The 18,344-nt window shown below is 41.1% G+C and overlaps 1 protein-coding gene across 4 annotated transcripts in view; it reads right to left on the bottom strand.

The window, feature by feature from the left end:
• Window positions 1-18,344, bottom strand: part of LOC132824973 (coiled-coil domain-containing protein 171-like) — a 265,522-nt gene that overhangs the window by 170,889 nt on the left and 76,289 nt on the right. For all 4 annotated transcript variants that reach the window (XM_060839917.1, XM_060839908.1, XM_060839927.1 and 1 more), the window contains one exon: window positions 3,695-3,801. In XM_060839917.1, the coding sequence (XP_060695900.1) occupies window positions 3,695-3,801 (107 nt within the window). The remainder of the gene's footprint in view (window positions 1-3,694; window positions 3,802-18,344) is intronic.

The raw sequence follows: 18,344 nt of genomic DNA, 5'->3' as shown, positions 1-18,344 counted from the left end.
GGCAATCTCATATATTGGTAAAAGCCCTTACGGATATTAATTGTAGTCTTCTTCTGGGAATCATCATCTAACCACAAGTACACATGACTCATGTCCAATTTCATGTAAGACAGTATTCCTGCCAGCTTTGCACATAATTCCTCTATGCAAGTGATTGCATATTTATCCAGCTGTGGAAAGCCATTTACCATTTGCTTAAAATCCCTACCAAGGCAAATCAACCTGTCCAGCTTCACAATCAGTATGATCAGTGCTGCCCATTCTGCAAACTGGACTAGTTTGATGATTCCTTTGCTTTCCAACTTTCTGATTTCTGCCTCTACTTTTGCCCGTCAGACAAATGGCACTGGGTGGACCTTGCAGAATCATGGAATTGCTTCCTGGTCAACTTGCAAGGTGACCTTGGCTCTTTGGATAGTGCCTATACCTACCGAAAAACATCCAATTATTTAATTAGGACTTTGTTCAGGCAGCAATTTCTAATCGAAAAATGTTGAACCAATCAAGGAGAATCTTTCTCAACCAATTTTGCCCCATCGAGCTTGGACCTGAGCCTCTTACTACAATCACTGGCAACCGAACCAGCTGCTTAGCATGAGAAATCAGAACTGAAGTTGTATACTTAATCTGTAAAGGTTCCCCAGTAAAGGTTCTCAGCCTAGCTGAGGACTTGTGCAAACTTAAGGGTTGGAGTCCAGAGCAAATTTTCTTAAAGACTGGTTTTGTAATCACTTAAACTGGAATCAATTGGTATCAGGGGACAAACTCTCCACTATTTGGAGTCATGCTTGGCACATAAGAAAATGGTTGTGGTTGTTGGAGGTCAGTCATCCCAACTCCAGCACATCTCTTGCAGGAGTTCCTCAGGGTAGGCCCAATCATTTTCAGCTGCATCATTGATGACCATCCCTGCATCATAAAGTCAGAAGTGGGGATGTTCACCAATGAATGCACAATAATGACTATAAGAGCAAGTGAGAGGCTAGGAATATTGTGGTAAATAACTCATCTCCTGACTCCCTAAAGCCTGTCCACCATTTACAAACACGTCAGGATTGTGGCGGAATACTTCCCAGTTGCGTGGATGAGTGCAGCTCCAACAACACTAAAGAGGCTTGACACCTTCCAGGACAAAGCGGCCTGTTTGACTGACACTACATCCACAAGCATCCACTCCTTCCACTATCTACAAGATGCACAACAGAAATTGACCAAAGATGCTTAGCCAGCATCTTCCAAACCCCACGACGACTTCCATCTAGAATGACAAGGGCAGCAGATGCATGGGAACATCACCACCATCAAATTCCCCTCCAAGCCACTCACCATCTTGACTTGGGAAAAAAACAAATCACTGTTCCTTCACTGTCGCTGGGTCAAAATCCTGGAATTCCCTCCCTAATAGCACTGTGGGTCAACCCACAGCAGGTGGGCTACAGCGGCTCAAGAAGGCAGCTCACCACCCCTTTCTCAAGGGCAACTAGGGATGGGTAATAAATGCTGGCCAGCCAGCAACACCTACATCCCACAGATAAATAAATAATTTTAAAAAGGATGGATTGTCTTGAATAAAGTTGTTCAAGATAGGCTTGTATCTGTTGGAGTTCACAGAACAAGCAATGACTTGATAGAAACATTTATGATCATGAGGGGTTTTGACAGAGTTGACAGAGAAAGAATGCTTCCTATTTTGGAAAGATCTAGAACTAGGGGTGTACTGTTTAACAATAACTTCTCACCTATGTATTCCAGAGATGATGCAAAATCTATTCTGGGCATTGAGAGTTTTTGAATTCTTTTCCTGCAAAGGTGATGGAAGCAGCTTTTTTGAATATTTTTACGGCACAAGTGGACAAAAGGATAGTGGAGGGAGTAAGCAGAAATGGATGCATTAGAGACAGGGCCCGGAAGAGGATGCATTAGAAATGCAGGGTAAAAGGATGCCACGGGAGAGAGGGGTGTGAAGATCCAACCAGGTGGAGGAAGAGGGGGCGCAGAGAGGGGGAGCAGAGAGGGTGAGGATCCAATGATTTGAGGCAAGAACACAATGGGGAGAAAGGGGAAGGTCTGTTTTTGATGCTTCACTTATCTCATTGCTAATAGTTTTGATATCTGGCAAATCATTTTGAGATTATATCAGCTTGTAAGGGCAAGAATGGCCACAAACGCTGTTTACCTCTTGAATTACAGCATATTAGCAGCATCCATATGCTGATGATTGCACATATGCAAGAAATCAAAGCCTTAGTTGCCAAACTGGCAGTAAGGAAAGGCAATATGTTAAAGAGAAGAACTGAGATAGTACACAATAACTGATTAACAGATCATCAGGTTTGGCTAGACCACCTGTGTATTGGGTCCAGACAGTGCCCTTAGTAGGTTATTGATTACTACATCATTAGCTGCCAGAGGCTAACCTTGGTAATGCGACAGGAGATGGAAGTTGCCACTGAAGCTAAAACAAAACCCAATCGGTACAATTCACTAAATGGAGCAATGGAAAGTGGAGAGAGAATATGCAGATGGCCCATCCAACACTCACATTTCACACTACCCTCTAAAGTTCAAATTACCCTCAATGGATAATGTACAGTCTGGAATCAAGAATATTTTAAAAGCTTGTTACTTGATTGAAAAAAAAGCATCTTTTGCATAAGCAGCTGACACTAGTGTCTTTTTTAATCCAACTGCAATATTAGTTCCTGTTTCACTGCGACACATCTATGGGGTCAGTCACATGTCACTGTACATGGATGTCGAGTGGCAGATCATCAGTTCGATGCCACAGCTTGCGATTTATTTTCTCTGACAGTTCATTCTTCTTTCTGTCAAACTATTCCCTTTTGCTTTCACTAGAGCCACCCTCCTAGTCTCCTCTCTGCTAACTCTGGCACTGCTTCACAACTAAGAACATTTTTGAGCCAAAGATTGCTGTGTCAATCCCTCCACACTGCTGGGGATCATGTGACATTTATCTTCACTGGTAACAATTCACCCCGGGTAACATGTTCCTGGTTACTTTGAAGTTTCTTATTTCAGCTTCGGCAGAATTTTCAAAAATATATTCACTATACCATTTCACAAGGCTGATTCAGGAGGATCAAAAGATTTCTGGTGCAGTTAGAAATGTAATTATTTTCTTAGTTTTCTAACAGTTTACAATCCCTCTTGAAATTCCCAAAGCCACTGTAATTGTATTTTTTGAAACAAAGACACAGACACAATGAACATAACAATGTGAGCTGTTTGATTAACAACCTTCAAACATTCAGTGGGTCACTTCAAATACTAACATGGTAATACAATTTTGCGACAAACGTTTCAAGAAAATGTGTTTTGTTAAATCTGCTACTCATAAATATGCAGTTACATGTACAGCCTGTTGAGCAAATGGAAATGAGACACTAAAATTTTTATTTTTACCTCATTTCAAAAAATAAACATTGGAATTCAGTGAAGTGTTCTTAAAAGGTTTCCTAAAATAACAGTCCTGTAAAACTGTTTGATTTTCTTGGACTAAACACTATGACCACATTTTATGTTGTTTTCTCAGACACCATAGGTAACTGCAAAGCTGTCAATCCTGGACTCCCTGTGGTCACTGCAATCTCCCATGACCTTTGTAATGAGTGGGTAACACATACTGCTGCAGGCCAAGGGCTGCATCTTAGGCACCAAACAGTGCAAGTGTTACCTCATTAGATGTGTCTTCTAGCCTGCTCTGGTAATCTGTCAAGGTTTGTCTCAAATTCTCAAGGACGACAGAGGGGCTTAAGGGTTTTTCTTTGTCCTTGCGACTGCCTAAAGGAGGAAAAAGGGAAGACATATAAAGCTTTTAAATATTGCCTTATAACACTGCAGTTAGAAAATAGATGTTGTGCCGAAAAACCACTAAATTTCACAAGTTATTCAACATCAATCTTTATCAGTGTATTGATATATTTATTGAATGGGTAAATATGGAATAATTAATTATCTCAGAAGTTATGAAGAGCATACAGTATAAGCAGAATGACACAGCAAATATTACCTTTATTTCTAGGTTTTAAATTATCATGTTTTCAAAAAAGCAATCTGCTGTCAGGCACTATTCTGAATTCCTCCTTACAGCCATTCATAAAAATATAACATCGTCACCCTGAAACTGCTACCAATGTTGCAATTATGACAGAAAATTATTATGAAATAATTAGAATTAGAATCAGGTATGCATTGTCACACTGTATCTCTGATGTGCAATGTTGAAGACTTTGAAATCTTTTGATCACCCTAATCTAATAGCACAGACGTTTTTAGTGAATGAGGGAAGAAAGGCAAAGACATTTTTTTCCCAACAACTTATATTTATAGAGTTTTTAAACATAGCTAAACACATGCTCTTAACATAATGAAACATCATAAGGTCAGCATGAGGTGGTAAACCTGTATCAGAGCAGATAGCTAAAAGCATGGTCAAAAGGATAAGCTGTAAAAAAGAACCTGAAAAGAGGAAAGAGAGGTAAGGAGGCAGAAACATTCACGGAAGAAATACTAGAGATTGGATCAATAGCAGCATAGAAGAATTTACAAGTGTCAGTGATGGAACAATTAATTTAAAAAAGGGATACACATAACAGAATTGGAGGGATGCAGATATCTCATGTGATTATAGAATCGGAGACGACTATAAAAGTAGGAAGGGTTGAAGACTTTAAAACGAGTCAAGGAATTTTAAAAATTAATCAGGAGATATTCCAGCTCAGTGAGCACATGGTGATGGCGTTAAGATACAAGCAGTAGAGCTTTAGATAACCTCAAGTCTATGGAGAGCAAATGGTGGAGGCACAGCCAGGAATGTGTTGGAGTTAGAAATAACAAAGATATGGATGAGGGCTTCAACAGATGATATGCTGAGAAATGGCATTTGGGGAATGTTACAGTTTCTGAAATGGACTGTTTAAGTGATGCCATGAATGCATGTGGTTAGAAGCTCTCATCTCAGAATCAAATTTAGCAGTCAGATTCAGCCACTATTCCATGGACTTTTTTTTATTCATTCACAGGATTTGGGCATCACAGATGGACCATCATTGTGGGTGCAGCAGAAGTTGGGTGGAGGAGGGGGTAGAAGAGACAGAGAAAGAGAGAGATCCACAATACTATCAAGAAACAAGTCCCAAGATATTGATCTACCAACACAACCTACACATCTCTGAACAGTTTTTGCTGCAAACGTTTCGTTCCCTGGCTAGGGAACATCATCAGTGCTATTGGAGCCTCCTGAGAAGCGCTGCTTTGATGTATCTTCCGGTATTTATTGTGGTTTGTTCTTGCCGCTTCCGGGTGTCAGTTTCAGCTGTAGTAGTTTGTATGTGGGGTCCAGGTTGATGTGTCTGTTGATGGATCTTCTTGCCGTTTCCAGGTGTCAGTTTCAGCTGTAGTGGTTTGTATGTTGGGTCCAAGTCTATGTGTCTGTTAATGGAGTTTGTGGATGAATGCCATGCCTCTAGGAATTCCCTGGCTGTTCTCTGTCTGGCTTGTCCTATGATGGTAGTGTTTTCCCAGTCAAATTCATGTTCCTGGTTGTCTGAGTGTATGGCTACTAGGGATAGCTGGTCGTGTCGTTTTGTGGCTAGCTGATGTTCGTGGATGCGGATTGTTAGCTGTCTTCCTGTTAGTCCTATATAGTGTTTTGTGCAGTCCTTGCATGGTATTTTGTAAACTACATTAGTTTGGCTCGTGCTGGCTATTGGGTCCTTTGTTCTAGTGAGTTGTTGTCCGAGTGTGGAAGTTGGCTTGTGGGCTGTTATGAGTCCTAAGGGTCGCAGTAGTCTGGCTGTCAGTTCTGAGACGCTCCTGACGTATGGTAGTGTGGCTAGTCCTTTTGGTTGTGGCATGTCCTCGTTCCGTGGTCTATCTCTTAGGCATCTGGTGATAAAGTTGCGTGGGTATCCGTTTTTGGCGAATATCTTGTATAGGTGTTCCTCTTCCTCTTTTCGCAGTTCTGGTGTACTGCAGTGTGTTGTGGCTCTTTTGAATAGTGTCCTGATGCAGCTTCGTTTGTGTGTGTTGGGGTGGTTACTTTCATAGTTTAGGACTTGGTCTGTGTGTGTTGGTCACCCGAGCTACAAATCTTCAACCAGACTTTAATCTCTGAACACTATGGGCAATTTAGCATGGCCAATTCACCTAAACAGCACATCTTTGGATTGTGGGAGGAAACCGCAGCACCCGGAGGAAACTCAGACAGACACAGGGAAAATATGCAAACTCCAAACAGACAGTCGCCCGAGGCTGAAATCGAACCCAGATCCCTAATAGTTCCAAGTCAAAATGGTATGTCGCTTGGAGGGGAACCAACAGATGGTAATGTTCCCACGTACCTATTATCTATATTCTTCAAAGCACAACAGCTCCTGGTTGGAATTGGAGGTAGGGACTGGAATCAATTTTAATCTTCACAATATTTAGATGAAATTTTAACTCCCTGGTATGAAGTATGCATGGGTAGAGTATGATTTCAAAAAGCAGAAAATTTGTCTCTGCAGTACAATATTCTGTATGTTAGTTAAGATTACAAATAAAAATATTTCAACCATTACATTTTCTTCGAGTTATATGCATGGTACTGGAGGGAAGAAATAATTTGAATTCAACATGTTCAGATGCTAATGACCTTGCAGTATTCAAAAATTTGTATGCATTTATTGGGAAAATAAAATGTAATTAAAATGTTAAATTGCCGACTTCAAGAATCACTCTCGCTCTGAACGCATCATAACCTTCTCATAAATTGGATTACTTTTACATCATTTCCAAGATGGAGGACGGGAAAAATGTCTGGCTGTAACAGCTGCTCCTTTTTTTGAGGTATTTTAGGTGTTGGAGGTGATTTCCTCGAATTCCAGGAGCAGCAATTACTGTTTTATATGCTGTTGCATTGTTTTGGAATTTTGGGGGAAAAAAGTCAAAACAACAGCAGTTTTAAAAGAGAGAAGAACAGACAAAGGAAGCACATGGTGAGGTCAGTGCAGGAGAGAGAGAGAGAGAAACTGACACAGTGCACAGTTACTGCCTTTGCTGTTTGAATTTATGTATTGCTGGACATCGGAGTGTGTCTGGGAAAATTAACAAACAGTGAAGTTCACAACTGATCTTGGAGGAACTGTTTGGGCGAAGTACACAGCGCAGAAACAAATATGTGAATTGTTTTAAGTGTGTGGGTTCTTTCTTGATTTTATATTTTTTGAGATATGTCTCTTGATTAAACTTAAAATATAAGCCATCACTATTAATTTAACCGGGGCAGTGTTTTGTAAAGCAATAAGACAGTGTTATTTTCTGGGTCTGTAGATTGCGAAGGAGCAAAAATAGCCTTTAGCAGTGATATGCGCTTCTTGTCATACGTGGGAGTTTTAAGACAGTTTAAGGGTTACTGCGGATTATATTTGCAATAAATGGTGTTGGTTGAGAATCCTATCAGATTTGAATGGATTGGTTGGAGAGACAGTTAGAGGCAGTGAGGAATTTGCAAAAGCAACAGTATGTGATGGTTGGTAGTTATAGGAAGGGGGGAAAGTCACAGATAATGTCAGGTAGATGGGTAAACTCCAGGAAAGGTAAGAGGTAGGCAGCTAGTAGAGGAGTCTACTGTGGCTATTCCCATTTCAAACAAGTATGCTGTTTTGGAAAATATAGGGGGTGATGGATTCTCAGAGGAATGTAGCATGAACAGCCAAGTGTCTGGCATTGAGACTGGCTCTAATGCAACGAGGAGTTTGTCAGGTTCCAAGGGATCAGTTGTGTTAGGGGACTCTCTAGTTCGAGGTACAGAGAGACATTTCTGTGGCCAGCAGCAAAAAAGCAGAATGGTGTGTTGCTTCCCTGGTGCCAGGATCAGGGATGTCTCAGAGAGGATGCAGAATGTTCTCAAAGGGGAGAGGGGCCAGCAAGAGGTCATTGTCCACATTGGAAACAATAGCATAGGAAAGGAAAAGGTTAAGATTCTGAAGGGAGATTACAGAGAGTTAGGCAGGAATTTAAAAAGGACGTCCTTGAGAGTAGTAATATCTGGATTACTCCAGGTGCTACGAGCTAGTGAGGACAGAAATAGGAGGATAGAGCAGATGAATGAATGGCTAAAGAGTTGATTTATGGGAGAAGAATTCACATTTTTGGATCAGTGGAATCTCGTTTGTGGTAGAAGTGATCTATACAAGAAGGACGGATTGCACCTAAATTGGAAGGGGATTAATATACTGGAAGGGAGATTTGCTAGAGCTGCTCGGGAGGATTTAAACTAGTAAGGTGGGACCCAGGCAGACAGTAAGGAAAGTGATCAATCTGAGACTGGTACAGTTGAGAACAGAAGCGAGTCAAACAGTCAAGGCAGGAAGGGACAAGGTAGGACTAATAAATTTAACTGCAATTATTTCATTCAAGAGGCCTAACAGGGAAGGCAGATGAACTCAGGACATGGTTAGGAACACGGAAGTGGGGTATGATAGCAATTACAGAAACATGGCTCAGGGATGGGCAGGACTGGCAGCTTATGTACCAGGATACAAATGCTACAGGAAGGATAGAAAGGGAGGCAAGAGAGGAGGGGGAGTGGCGTTTTTGATGAGGGATAACATTACAGCTGTACTGAGGGAGAATATTCCTGGAAATGCATCCAGGGAAGTTATTTGGGTGGAATTGTGAAATAACAAAGGGATGATCACCTTAGTGGGATTGTATTACAGAACCCCTAATAGTCAGAGGGAAATTGAGAAACAAGTTTGTAAGAAGATCTTGGCGATCTGTAAAAACAATAAGGTGGTTATGGTAGGAGATTTTAACTTTCCATAGCATTTTAACAGAGACTGGGAATGCCATAGTGTTAAGGGTTTAGATGGAGAGGAATTTGTTAAGTGTGTACAAGAAAATTTTCTGATTTAGTATGTGGATGTACCCACTAGAGAAGGTGCAAAACGTGACCTATTCTTGGGAAATAAGGCAGGGCACAGGTGATTGAGGTGTCAGTGGGGAAACACTTTGGGGCCAGCGACCATAATTCTATTAGATTTAAAATAGCGATGGAAAAGGATAGACCAGATCTAAAAGTTGAAGTTCTAACGTGGAGAAAGGCCAATTTTGACAGAATTAGGCAAGAACTTTCGAAAGCTGATTGGGGGCAGATGTTTGCAGGTCAAGGGACAGCTGGAAAATGGAAAGCCTTCAGAAATGAGATAATGAGAATCCAGAGAAAGTATATTCCTGTCAGGGTGAAATGAAAGGCTGGGAGGTATAGGGAATGCTGGATGACTAAAGAAATAGAGGGTTTGGTTAAGGAAAAGAAGGAAGCATATGTCAGGTATAGACAGGATAGATCGAGGGAATACTCAAGGTATAAAGGCATACCCTCAGGGTATAAAGTATACTTAAGAGGGAAATCAGGAGGGCAAAACGGGGACATGAGATAGCTTTGGCAAATAGAATTAAGGAGAATGCAAAGGGTTTTACAAATACATGATGGACAAAAGGGTAACTAGGGAGAGAATAGGGCCCCTCAAAGAACAGCAAGGCAGCCTTTGTGTGGAGCTGCAGAAAATGGGGGAGGTACTAAACGAGTATTTTGCATCAGTATTTACTGTGGAAAACAATGTGGAAGATATAGAACGTAGGGAAATAGATGGCGACACCTTGAAAAATGTCCATATTACAAAGGAGTAAGTGCTAGATGTCTTGAAAAGGATAAAGGTGAATAAATCCCCCGGACCTAGAGTGTAGCCTAGAACTCTGTGGGACGCTACGGAAGTGATTGCTAGGCCTCTTGCTGAGATATTTTATCATCAATAGTCACAGGTATGGTGCCAGAAGACTGGAGGTTGGCAAACGTGGCGCCACTGTTTAAGAAGGGTGATAACGACAAGCCAGGGAACTACAGACCAGTGAGCCTGACGTTGGTGATAGGCAAGTTGTTGGAGGGAATCCTGAGGGACAGGATGTACATGTATTTGGAAAGGCAAGGACTGATTAGGGATAGTCAACATGGCTTTGTGCATGGGAAATCATGTCTCACAAACTTGATTGAGATTTTTGAAGAAGTAACAAAGAGGATTGATGAGGGCAGAGCAGTAGATGTGATCAATATGGACTTCAGTAAGGTGTTTGACAAGGTTCCCCATGGGAGACTGGTTAGCAAGGTTAGATCCCACGGAATACAGAGAGAACTAGCCATTTGGATACAGAACTGGCTCAAAGGTAAAAGATAGAAGGTGATGGTGAAGGATTGTTTTTCAGACTGGATGCCTCTGACCAGTGGAGTACCACAAGGATCGGTGCAGGGTCCTCTACTTTTTGTCATTTACATAAATGATTTGGATGTGAGCATAAGAGGTATGGTTTTGCAGAAGACACCAAAATTGAAGGTGTGGTGGACAACGAAGAAGGTTACCTCAGATTATAACGGGATCTTAATCAGATGGGCCAATGGGCTGAGAAGTGGCAGATGGAGCTTAATTCAGATAAATGTGAGGTGCTGCATTTTGGGAAAGCAAATCTTAGCAGGACTTACATACTTAATGGTAAGATCATAGAGAGTGTTGCTGAACAAACAGACCTTGGAGTGCAGGTTCAGAGCTCCTTGAAAGTGGAGTCGCAGGTAGATAGGATAGTGAAGGCGGCGTTTGGTATGCTTTCCTTTATTGATCAGAGTGTTGAGTACAGGAGTTGGGAGGTCATGTTGTGGCTGTACAGGACATTGGTTAGGCTACTGTTGGAATATTGTGTGCAGTTCTGGTCTCCTTCCTATCGGAAAGATGTTGTGAAACTTGAAAGGGTTCAGAAAAGATTTACAAGGATGCTGCCAGAGTTGGGGGAGTTGAGCTATGAGGAGAGGCTGAACAGGCTGGGGCTGTTTTCCCTGAAGCGTCCAAGGCTGAGGAGTGACCTTATAGAAGCTTATAAACTCATGAGGGGCATAGATAGGATAAATAGATAAAGTATTTTTCCTGGGATTGGGGAGTCCAGAACTAGTGGGCATAGGTTTAGGGTGAGAGGGGAACGATATAAAAGAGATCTAAGGAGCAACCTTTTCACGCAGAGTGGTACACGTATGGAATGAGTTGCCAGAGGAAGTGGTGGAGGCTGGTACAACTGCAACATGTAAGAGATATTTGGATGGGTATATGAATAGGAAGGGTTTGGAGGGACATGGGCCAGGTGCTGGCAGGTGGGACTAGATTGGGTTGGGATATCTGGTCGGCCTGGGTGGGTTGGACTAAAGGGTCTGTTTCCATGACTCTATTTAATACTAAACATTTTGGTAAAATTACTCAAGTTTATTCTAAATTACATCTCAGTCATGAATCAGAGGAGGCATAGATAGTGAGTTGAAAATAAGGAGATTTAACAAGCCCATTAACACTTAAGTTGTAAATGTCATCTAACTCTTTTTTTCAGAATTAGAATCCCTACAATGTGGAAACAGGCCCAACACTGACCCTCTGAAGAATAACCCACTCAGACCTATTCCCCTACCCTATATTTACCCATGACTAATGCACCTAACCTACACATCCCTGAACACTATGGGCAATTTAGCATGGCCAATTCATCTAAACTGCCCATCTTTGGATCGTAGAAGGAAACCGCAGCATCCGGACGAACCTCGTGCAGACACGGGTAGAATGTGCAAACTCCATATAGACAGTTGCCCAAGGCTGGAAGTGAACCCAGGTCCTTGATGCTATGAGGCAGTAGTGCTAGCGACTGAACCACCGTGCCGGCCCGAGAATTATGTGGACAGTATAGTGCAAAGCAACAAAGAAAGCTTATATCGTGCTTTTCTGTACAGTGCAACTTCTTTCTTGTCAGCATTTACAGTAATATTGTATAGGGCATTAGGAATGACTTTGCAACAGTGAAAAATATCATCAATAATTACAAAGAAAAGGGATGCTATAGATATTTGACATTATGCGACAGTTTGCTGTAATTACAAACGTCATTCAGTGGCTGATTTCTTAAATGGATAGGGTGCAAAAACAGTGTTTCCAAATGAATTAGCAAAAAAGCTCAATTTGACATAATTGTACATAGTTTGCAGAACAATCTATTACCACCTCGAGTTGAGTGCTCTCACCAAGTCCTCCTGTCTAGATATTTTTAAATCAAAGTGTTTGGTAATGTTAAGATAAGGACCCAGAGTCAGGCAGAATTGAAGGTGGACCTTATAGTTGGTCTAAGGGGCAGTTAGTTAATATGGAAGAGGATAAAACATTACTGAGACTCAACAAGAGACACTTTTCTGAGCAACAAGACATAATTTCTTGCACAACAGCATTTAGTAACATTTACACTGACTATTTCAACACAACTACTAAGATGATTAGAAGTCAAGCATGACATGTCTGAACCAATCAGGATCTTGAGCTCGAATCCTGATTCTCCATTGAGACTCTACCTCAAATTGGGTGGAGCTAAATGCAGTCTCCAACATCAACACTTCTAGTGTCAACCAAGAGAGAAAAGAAATTCATCAAAATGATCCCCTTTCTTCAGACATTGGCATTCTTAAAATATTAGCTGCAAATGTGTTGCTGGTCAAAGCACAGCAGGTTAGGCAGCATCTCAGGAATAGAGAATTCGACGTTTCGAGCATAAGCCCTTCATCAGGAATGGCTTATGCTCGAAACGTCGAATTCTCTATTCCTGAGATGCTGCCTAACCTGCTGTGCTTTGACCAGCAACACATTTGCAGCTGTGATCTCCAGCATCTGCAGACCTCATTTTTTATTCTTAAAATATTAACCAGTTTAGCAGCGGGAATGCAAACTAGTTGAAGAAGACAATTTGAAAATAATATTTACATATTGAGAAATCTGTGACATTAAAGACAAAGCTACTTCAAATCACCATAAGGCATTACTACATGTATCTGCTGCCCTGGGATTTTACTGCTTGGACTATAGCAACTTGTTTAAAAAAAGCTCTTTGGAACAGGTATTTTAACATTTAATAGAGAAGTATATGAAACATTCTAATCGGATGTTTCATTCCTATTAAAAATAAAACATGGAGCTGAGAAGCACAGAGAGAATCTGCTGGAGGGATCAAACATATAGACAGGGTCTTTGCATCAGTGCAAAGTAAGATTTATCAAAATTCACTAGTAAATAGTTCCTTAAAGTTGAGAAGATCTGACTGGATAACAATCCTTGATCTATATACCCCCTTTGTCTAGCCAGAGGCAGACATTACAAGGATAGCTATGGATGTCAAAAGCCATTAGGCGCATTTATATGTTCTTAAAAAAATACATGACTGATAACTGATAAGCAGTAATTATGGCTTGCTCCCACTTAGTGACATAAAAAGAATTGTTCATCAAGAAGTACAATTGACACTTCACTTTTCTGGGGAGAAAAAATACTTAAAAGAGCTTAATAAGTTAGTTAGCTTGATTTTAGCAGAATTTTCTGAATGATTACTCATCATTGGTCCTTGCATAATATCAGAAGTGGCTTGGTTATGTGAAACTTAATATGTCAACTATTGTTAACTTAAAGTTCCTTAATTTATACGAATTGAAGGGTACTGTGATCAAATGGTATGTCACTTGACCAGTAATCCAAAGGACCGAACCAAACAAAAGATAATAATTTTCCACTTGGTTGCGTTATTAATATTTAATTCAAAATTTTAGTAATTCTGATTATATGCACACAAACTGCCAAAATCATCAGTTAATGGCTGCACTGGCATACAGCTAATTGGACGAATGTTTAGATTACTAGGTTTTTGTTATTATGTATAATTATCCTCGTATCATTGTTTTATAGTTACAACACAAGAAGGGGTCTGAGTGATGTGTGGCAGAGTTGGCTGAAAAGTCCAGTGAAGGCCACAGTGACATCAGAAGCATCTTGATGCATTTTTTATGCTTTTGACAAGGAGCAAGAATAGACAGTGGCAAGGTGAAAGTAAGCATGCAGGTGCAGCTGGTGGTGTAGCTGGCAAATCATAAGATGGCCTTCAAAGCAAAGGGATTTATATATAGGAGCAGGAATGCCTTGCTGGCGTTTTACAGAACCTTGATGAGACCACACCTGGAGCACTGTGCGCCTGAGGAAGGATGTTCTGGCTATGGAGGGAGTGCAGCAAATGTTTACCTGACTGACTTTTGGGCTGGCAGGACAAACATACACAGATTGGATGAATTAGGGCAATGCACACTGGAATTAAAAAGAATGAGGGTAATCTCATTAACATCTAAAAGATTATCCAGGTGAAAGTAAGGATTGCAGATGCTGGAGATCAGAGTTGAGAGCAGGGTGCTGGAAAAGCACAGCAGGTCAGGCAGCATCCAATGATTTTGTAGTGAGAGGAGGAGAACTTCTTCAAGGTAGGCATCCTTGGAAGATGCTTCACAGTAGGGTTAAAATCAACTAGGAGATTTTAGCATCTTCGGACGCTGCCTGACCTGCTGTGCTTTTCCAGCATCCACTCTCGACTCTGATCTATAAAATTGTAACAGAACTAGACAGGGTAAATGCAAAAAGGATGGAAACTCCAGAACCAGGGTCTTCACTCAGAGTGTGATGAACCTGCAATTCTCTGCACAGCAAAAAGTAAAGGATAAACATTGAATGTTTTCAAGAAGGAATTAGATATAATTCTTAGGGCGGAAGGGATCATAAGATATGAGGAGAAATGGGAACAGAATACTAAGTTGAATGGTCAGTCATGATCATACTGAATAGTGGAGCAGGCTTGAATGGCCAAATGTCCTATTGTTGCTTCTATTTTCTGTGTTTCTATGTTTCACTATAAATTGCCAATTAAGGACAATATTGCTTGTTAAATACTTAACTAATATTTAGCTTCCTATTTTACCAAAAGAACGAACAAGTAAGGTTTAAAGAAAGCTCATGAAAACCTGGCTAATTCATCTTGCCACTCAGTCCAAAGGAAGTCCATGTTGCACATGACTACACTGCATCTCAGGGTAGAATCCACGGGCACCAGCTATAAGCACCACTCTTCCAAGGACATCAGTAGCTGGCATTTGCCAAATTTTCGCAACCATTATAGCTCCCTGATACATTGGCAGGGTACTCTGGACGGGTTGGGTGGCAAACAGGAAGTGTGCAAATCCTGTGAAGTTTGTGGGAAAGATAATTGGTAAAGGACTCTGGAAATTTGGGGGCTCATAATAGTAGAGGCAAAGGCTGTAAGCCAATGACCAAGGAGCCTTCGCTGTCAAAAGTGCACAATGGAGGAGAAAATGTTTGTGACCACACTGAGAGTGAGTGGGGTAAGTAACTAGAATGGTGAAGGGCTGCAAGATCCACCGATGTTCGGACTTTTAAAGGGAAATATTACTCCACACAACCATGAATTACAAAGGACACAGACCAGTGTCATCCCTAAATCTAATGCATTTGCCTCCCTGTCTGTTTTGCATCTTCCTGCCACAGATATCAATGTGTAATATATTCACGTTAACATTTTTAGACAGACAAGTTGGACATGGATAGGGAAGTTGTAAAATGAGTGCCAAAAAATACCAGTAGCACCCATGCCCTCAATACACCTTTCCTTCTTGCATCCAAATGTTCAACAGTTGAGGAGAAGTTAGATGTTAAGACTAGTAAATTCAGAAAGAAAGGACAGGCAGAGTCAGGCAAATGAAGATGATCGCACTTATGGGCTGAAGTGTGTTTTATTCAATGCAAGGAGTATTATACATAAGGCAGATGAGCTTAGAGCTTGGATCAGTATATGGAACTATGATGTTGTGGCCATTACAGAGATTTGGTTGAGAGAGGTACAGGACTGGCTGCTCAATATTCCAGAGTTTTGCTGTTTTAGACAAGCTAGAGGAAGGTAAAAAAGGTGGAGGGGTTACATTACTAATCAGGGAAAACGTCATACCTGCACTCAGATCACTGAAGCAATACGGGTAGAGCTCAAAAATAAGATGGGTGCAATCACTCTGATAAGATTATACTATAGGTTCCCCAACAGCCACCAAGACATTGAGGAACAAATGTGTAGGCAGATTATGAAAAGGGGCAATTAGAATTGTAATAGTGGGGACTTTATCTTCCCCAATATTGATTGGCACTCCTTTAGAGCAAGGGGCTTCGACAGGGCGGAATTTGTTGAGTGCATCCAAGAGAGTTTCTTGAAAGAATATGTGGATAGACCAACTAGAGAAGGGGCGTACTGGACTTTGTATTGGCTAGTGAGCCTAGCCATATTACTGATCTTTCAGTGAGAAAGCATTTTGGAAACAGTGATCACAACACTTTAAGTTTTAAGAAAGTCGGGACTTTACGGGAAGGTACGAAATTGGGGAAGGGCAAATTACATCAGTATTAGGCAGGAGCTAAGGGGTATTAATTGGGAGGAGCTGTTATCAGGCAAGTCCATATTTGACATGTAGAAACTGTTTAATGACCTGCTGGGGAGAGTTCAAGGCCAGTATGTTCCAATAAGGAAGAAGGCAAGATAAGGGAGATTGTGAATGTAGTCAAAAGGAATAAAGAAGCATACAGTTTGTAAGGTTTAGGAAATGAAAAATCGGACAGGGTCCATGAGGAATATAAAGAAAGCAGGCAAGTACTCAAGCAGGGAATTAGGAGACTAAAAAGGGGTCATGAAATGACCTTTGCAAGTAGTGTTAAAGGGAATCCCAATGCATTCTACAGAAACATTAAAAATAAAAGAGGATAACTAGGGAGAAGGTAGGACCACTGAAGGATAAAGGGAACTTGTGCTGAGAGGCAGAGGATGTGGGTAAGATCTTAAATAAGTATTTGCATCAGTACTAACCCAGGAAAAGGATATGGAGGATAGTGAGATTAGTGTGGAGCATGATAATATGCTAGGGCATTTTGAGATTACGAAAGTAGTGGTGTTGGATCTCTTGAAGAGTATTAACATGGAAAAGTCCTCAGGACCTAATGGTATCTACCCCAGATTACTGAGAGAGGCAAGAGAGGAGATATCTGGAGCCTTGACTACGATCTTTATATCCTCACTAGCCACTGGGGTCCTGGAGGGCTGGAGAGTTGTTCCTCTGTTCAAGTAGGGAAATAGGGATAATCCAAGAAACTATAGACAAATGAGTCTCACATCGGTGGTTGGAAAGTTATTGGAGAGAGTTCTTAGTGACAGGATTTACGCATATTTGGAAAAGCATGGCCTCATTAGGGACAGCCAGCATGGCTTTGTGCAAGGCAAATCATGTCTTACTAACTTGATTCAATTTTTTCAAGGAGTTGACTAAGGTGATCGATGAGGGTGGAGCAGTGTATGTTGCTTATATGGATTTTAGTAAGGCTTTCGACAAGGTTCCTCACTGGTGGGCTCATCCAGAAGATTAAGATACATAGGATCCACAGTGATTTGACCACATGGATTCAGAATTGGCTTGCCCATAGAAGACAAAGGGTTTTCAGGGTGGAGTGCATCACGAGTGGTGTTCTACAGGGATCCATACTGTGACCTCTGCTGTTTGTGATATATTGAAATGACTGAGATGAAAATGTATATGGATAGGTCAGTAAGTTTTCAGATGATACAAAGATGGTGGAGTTGTAGAAGGTTGTCAAAGCACACAGCAGGATATAGATCAGTTGCAGATATGGGCAGAGAAATGGCCGATGAAGCTTAATCTGGGTAAGTGTGACGTGCTGAACTTTGGGAGATCAAATGTTCAAGAATAGTATACAGTTAATGGCAGGATTCTGAACAGCATTGATGTATAGAAGGATCGTGGGGTTTAAGCCCATAGCTCCCTGAAAATGGCCATGCAAGTAGATAGGGTGGGAAAGGCGGCGTATAGCATGTTTGCATTTATTGGTCAGGGAACTGAATACAAGAGTCAGGATGTCATGTTGCAGCTTTATAAGACTTTGGTAAGGTGTTCGACAAGGTTCCTCATTGGTAGGCTCATCCAGAAGATTAAGATACATAGGATCCACAGTGATTTGACCACATGGATTCAGAATTGGCTTGCCCATAGAAGACAGAAGAAAGTGGTGGAAGAATGTTTCAGCCTCATTGAGAGCATTGCATTCAATTATTCTTGCCACAGTACAGGAAGGGTATAGAGGCTTTGGAGAGGGTGCAGAAGAGATTTACCAGGATGTTGCCTGGATTAGAGGATACCAGCTATTAAATGAGGCTAGAAAAACTCAGGTTGTTTTCTCTTGAACTGTGGAGGCTAAGAGGAGACTTGATAAAAGGTTAGAAAATTACGAGATGCATAGATAGGATTGACAGTCAGAATCTTTTACCCAGAATTGAAATGTCTAATACTAGGGAGCATACATTTAAGGTGAGAAGGGGAAAGTTCAAAAGAGACATGA

Source organism: Hemiscyllium ocellatum, chromosome 2 (genome assembly GCF_020745735.1).
Source record: "Hemiscyllium ocellatum isolate sHemOce1 chromosome 2, sHemOce1.pat.X.cur, whole genome shotgun sequence".
In the NCBI taxonomy this organism is placed as follows: Eukaryota; Metazoa; Chordata; class Chondrichthyes; order Orectolobiformes; family Hemiscylliidae; genus Hemiscyllium; species Hemiscyllium ocellatum.
Note: the sequence above shows the minus strand (reverse complement) of the source record. Positions and strands in the feature narration are given on the sequence as shown.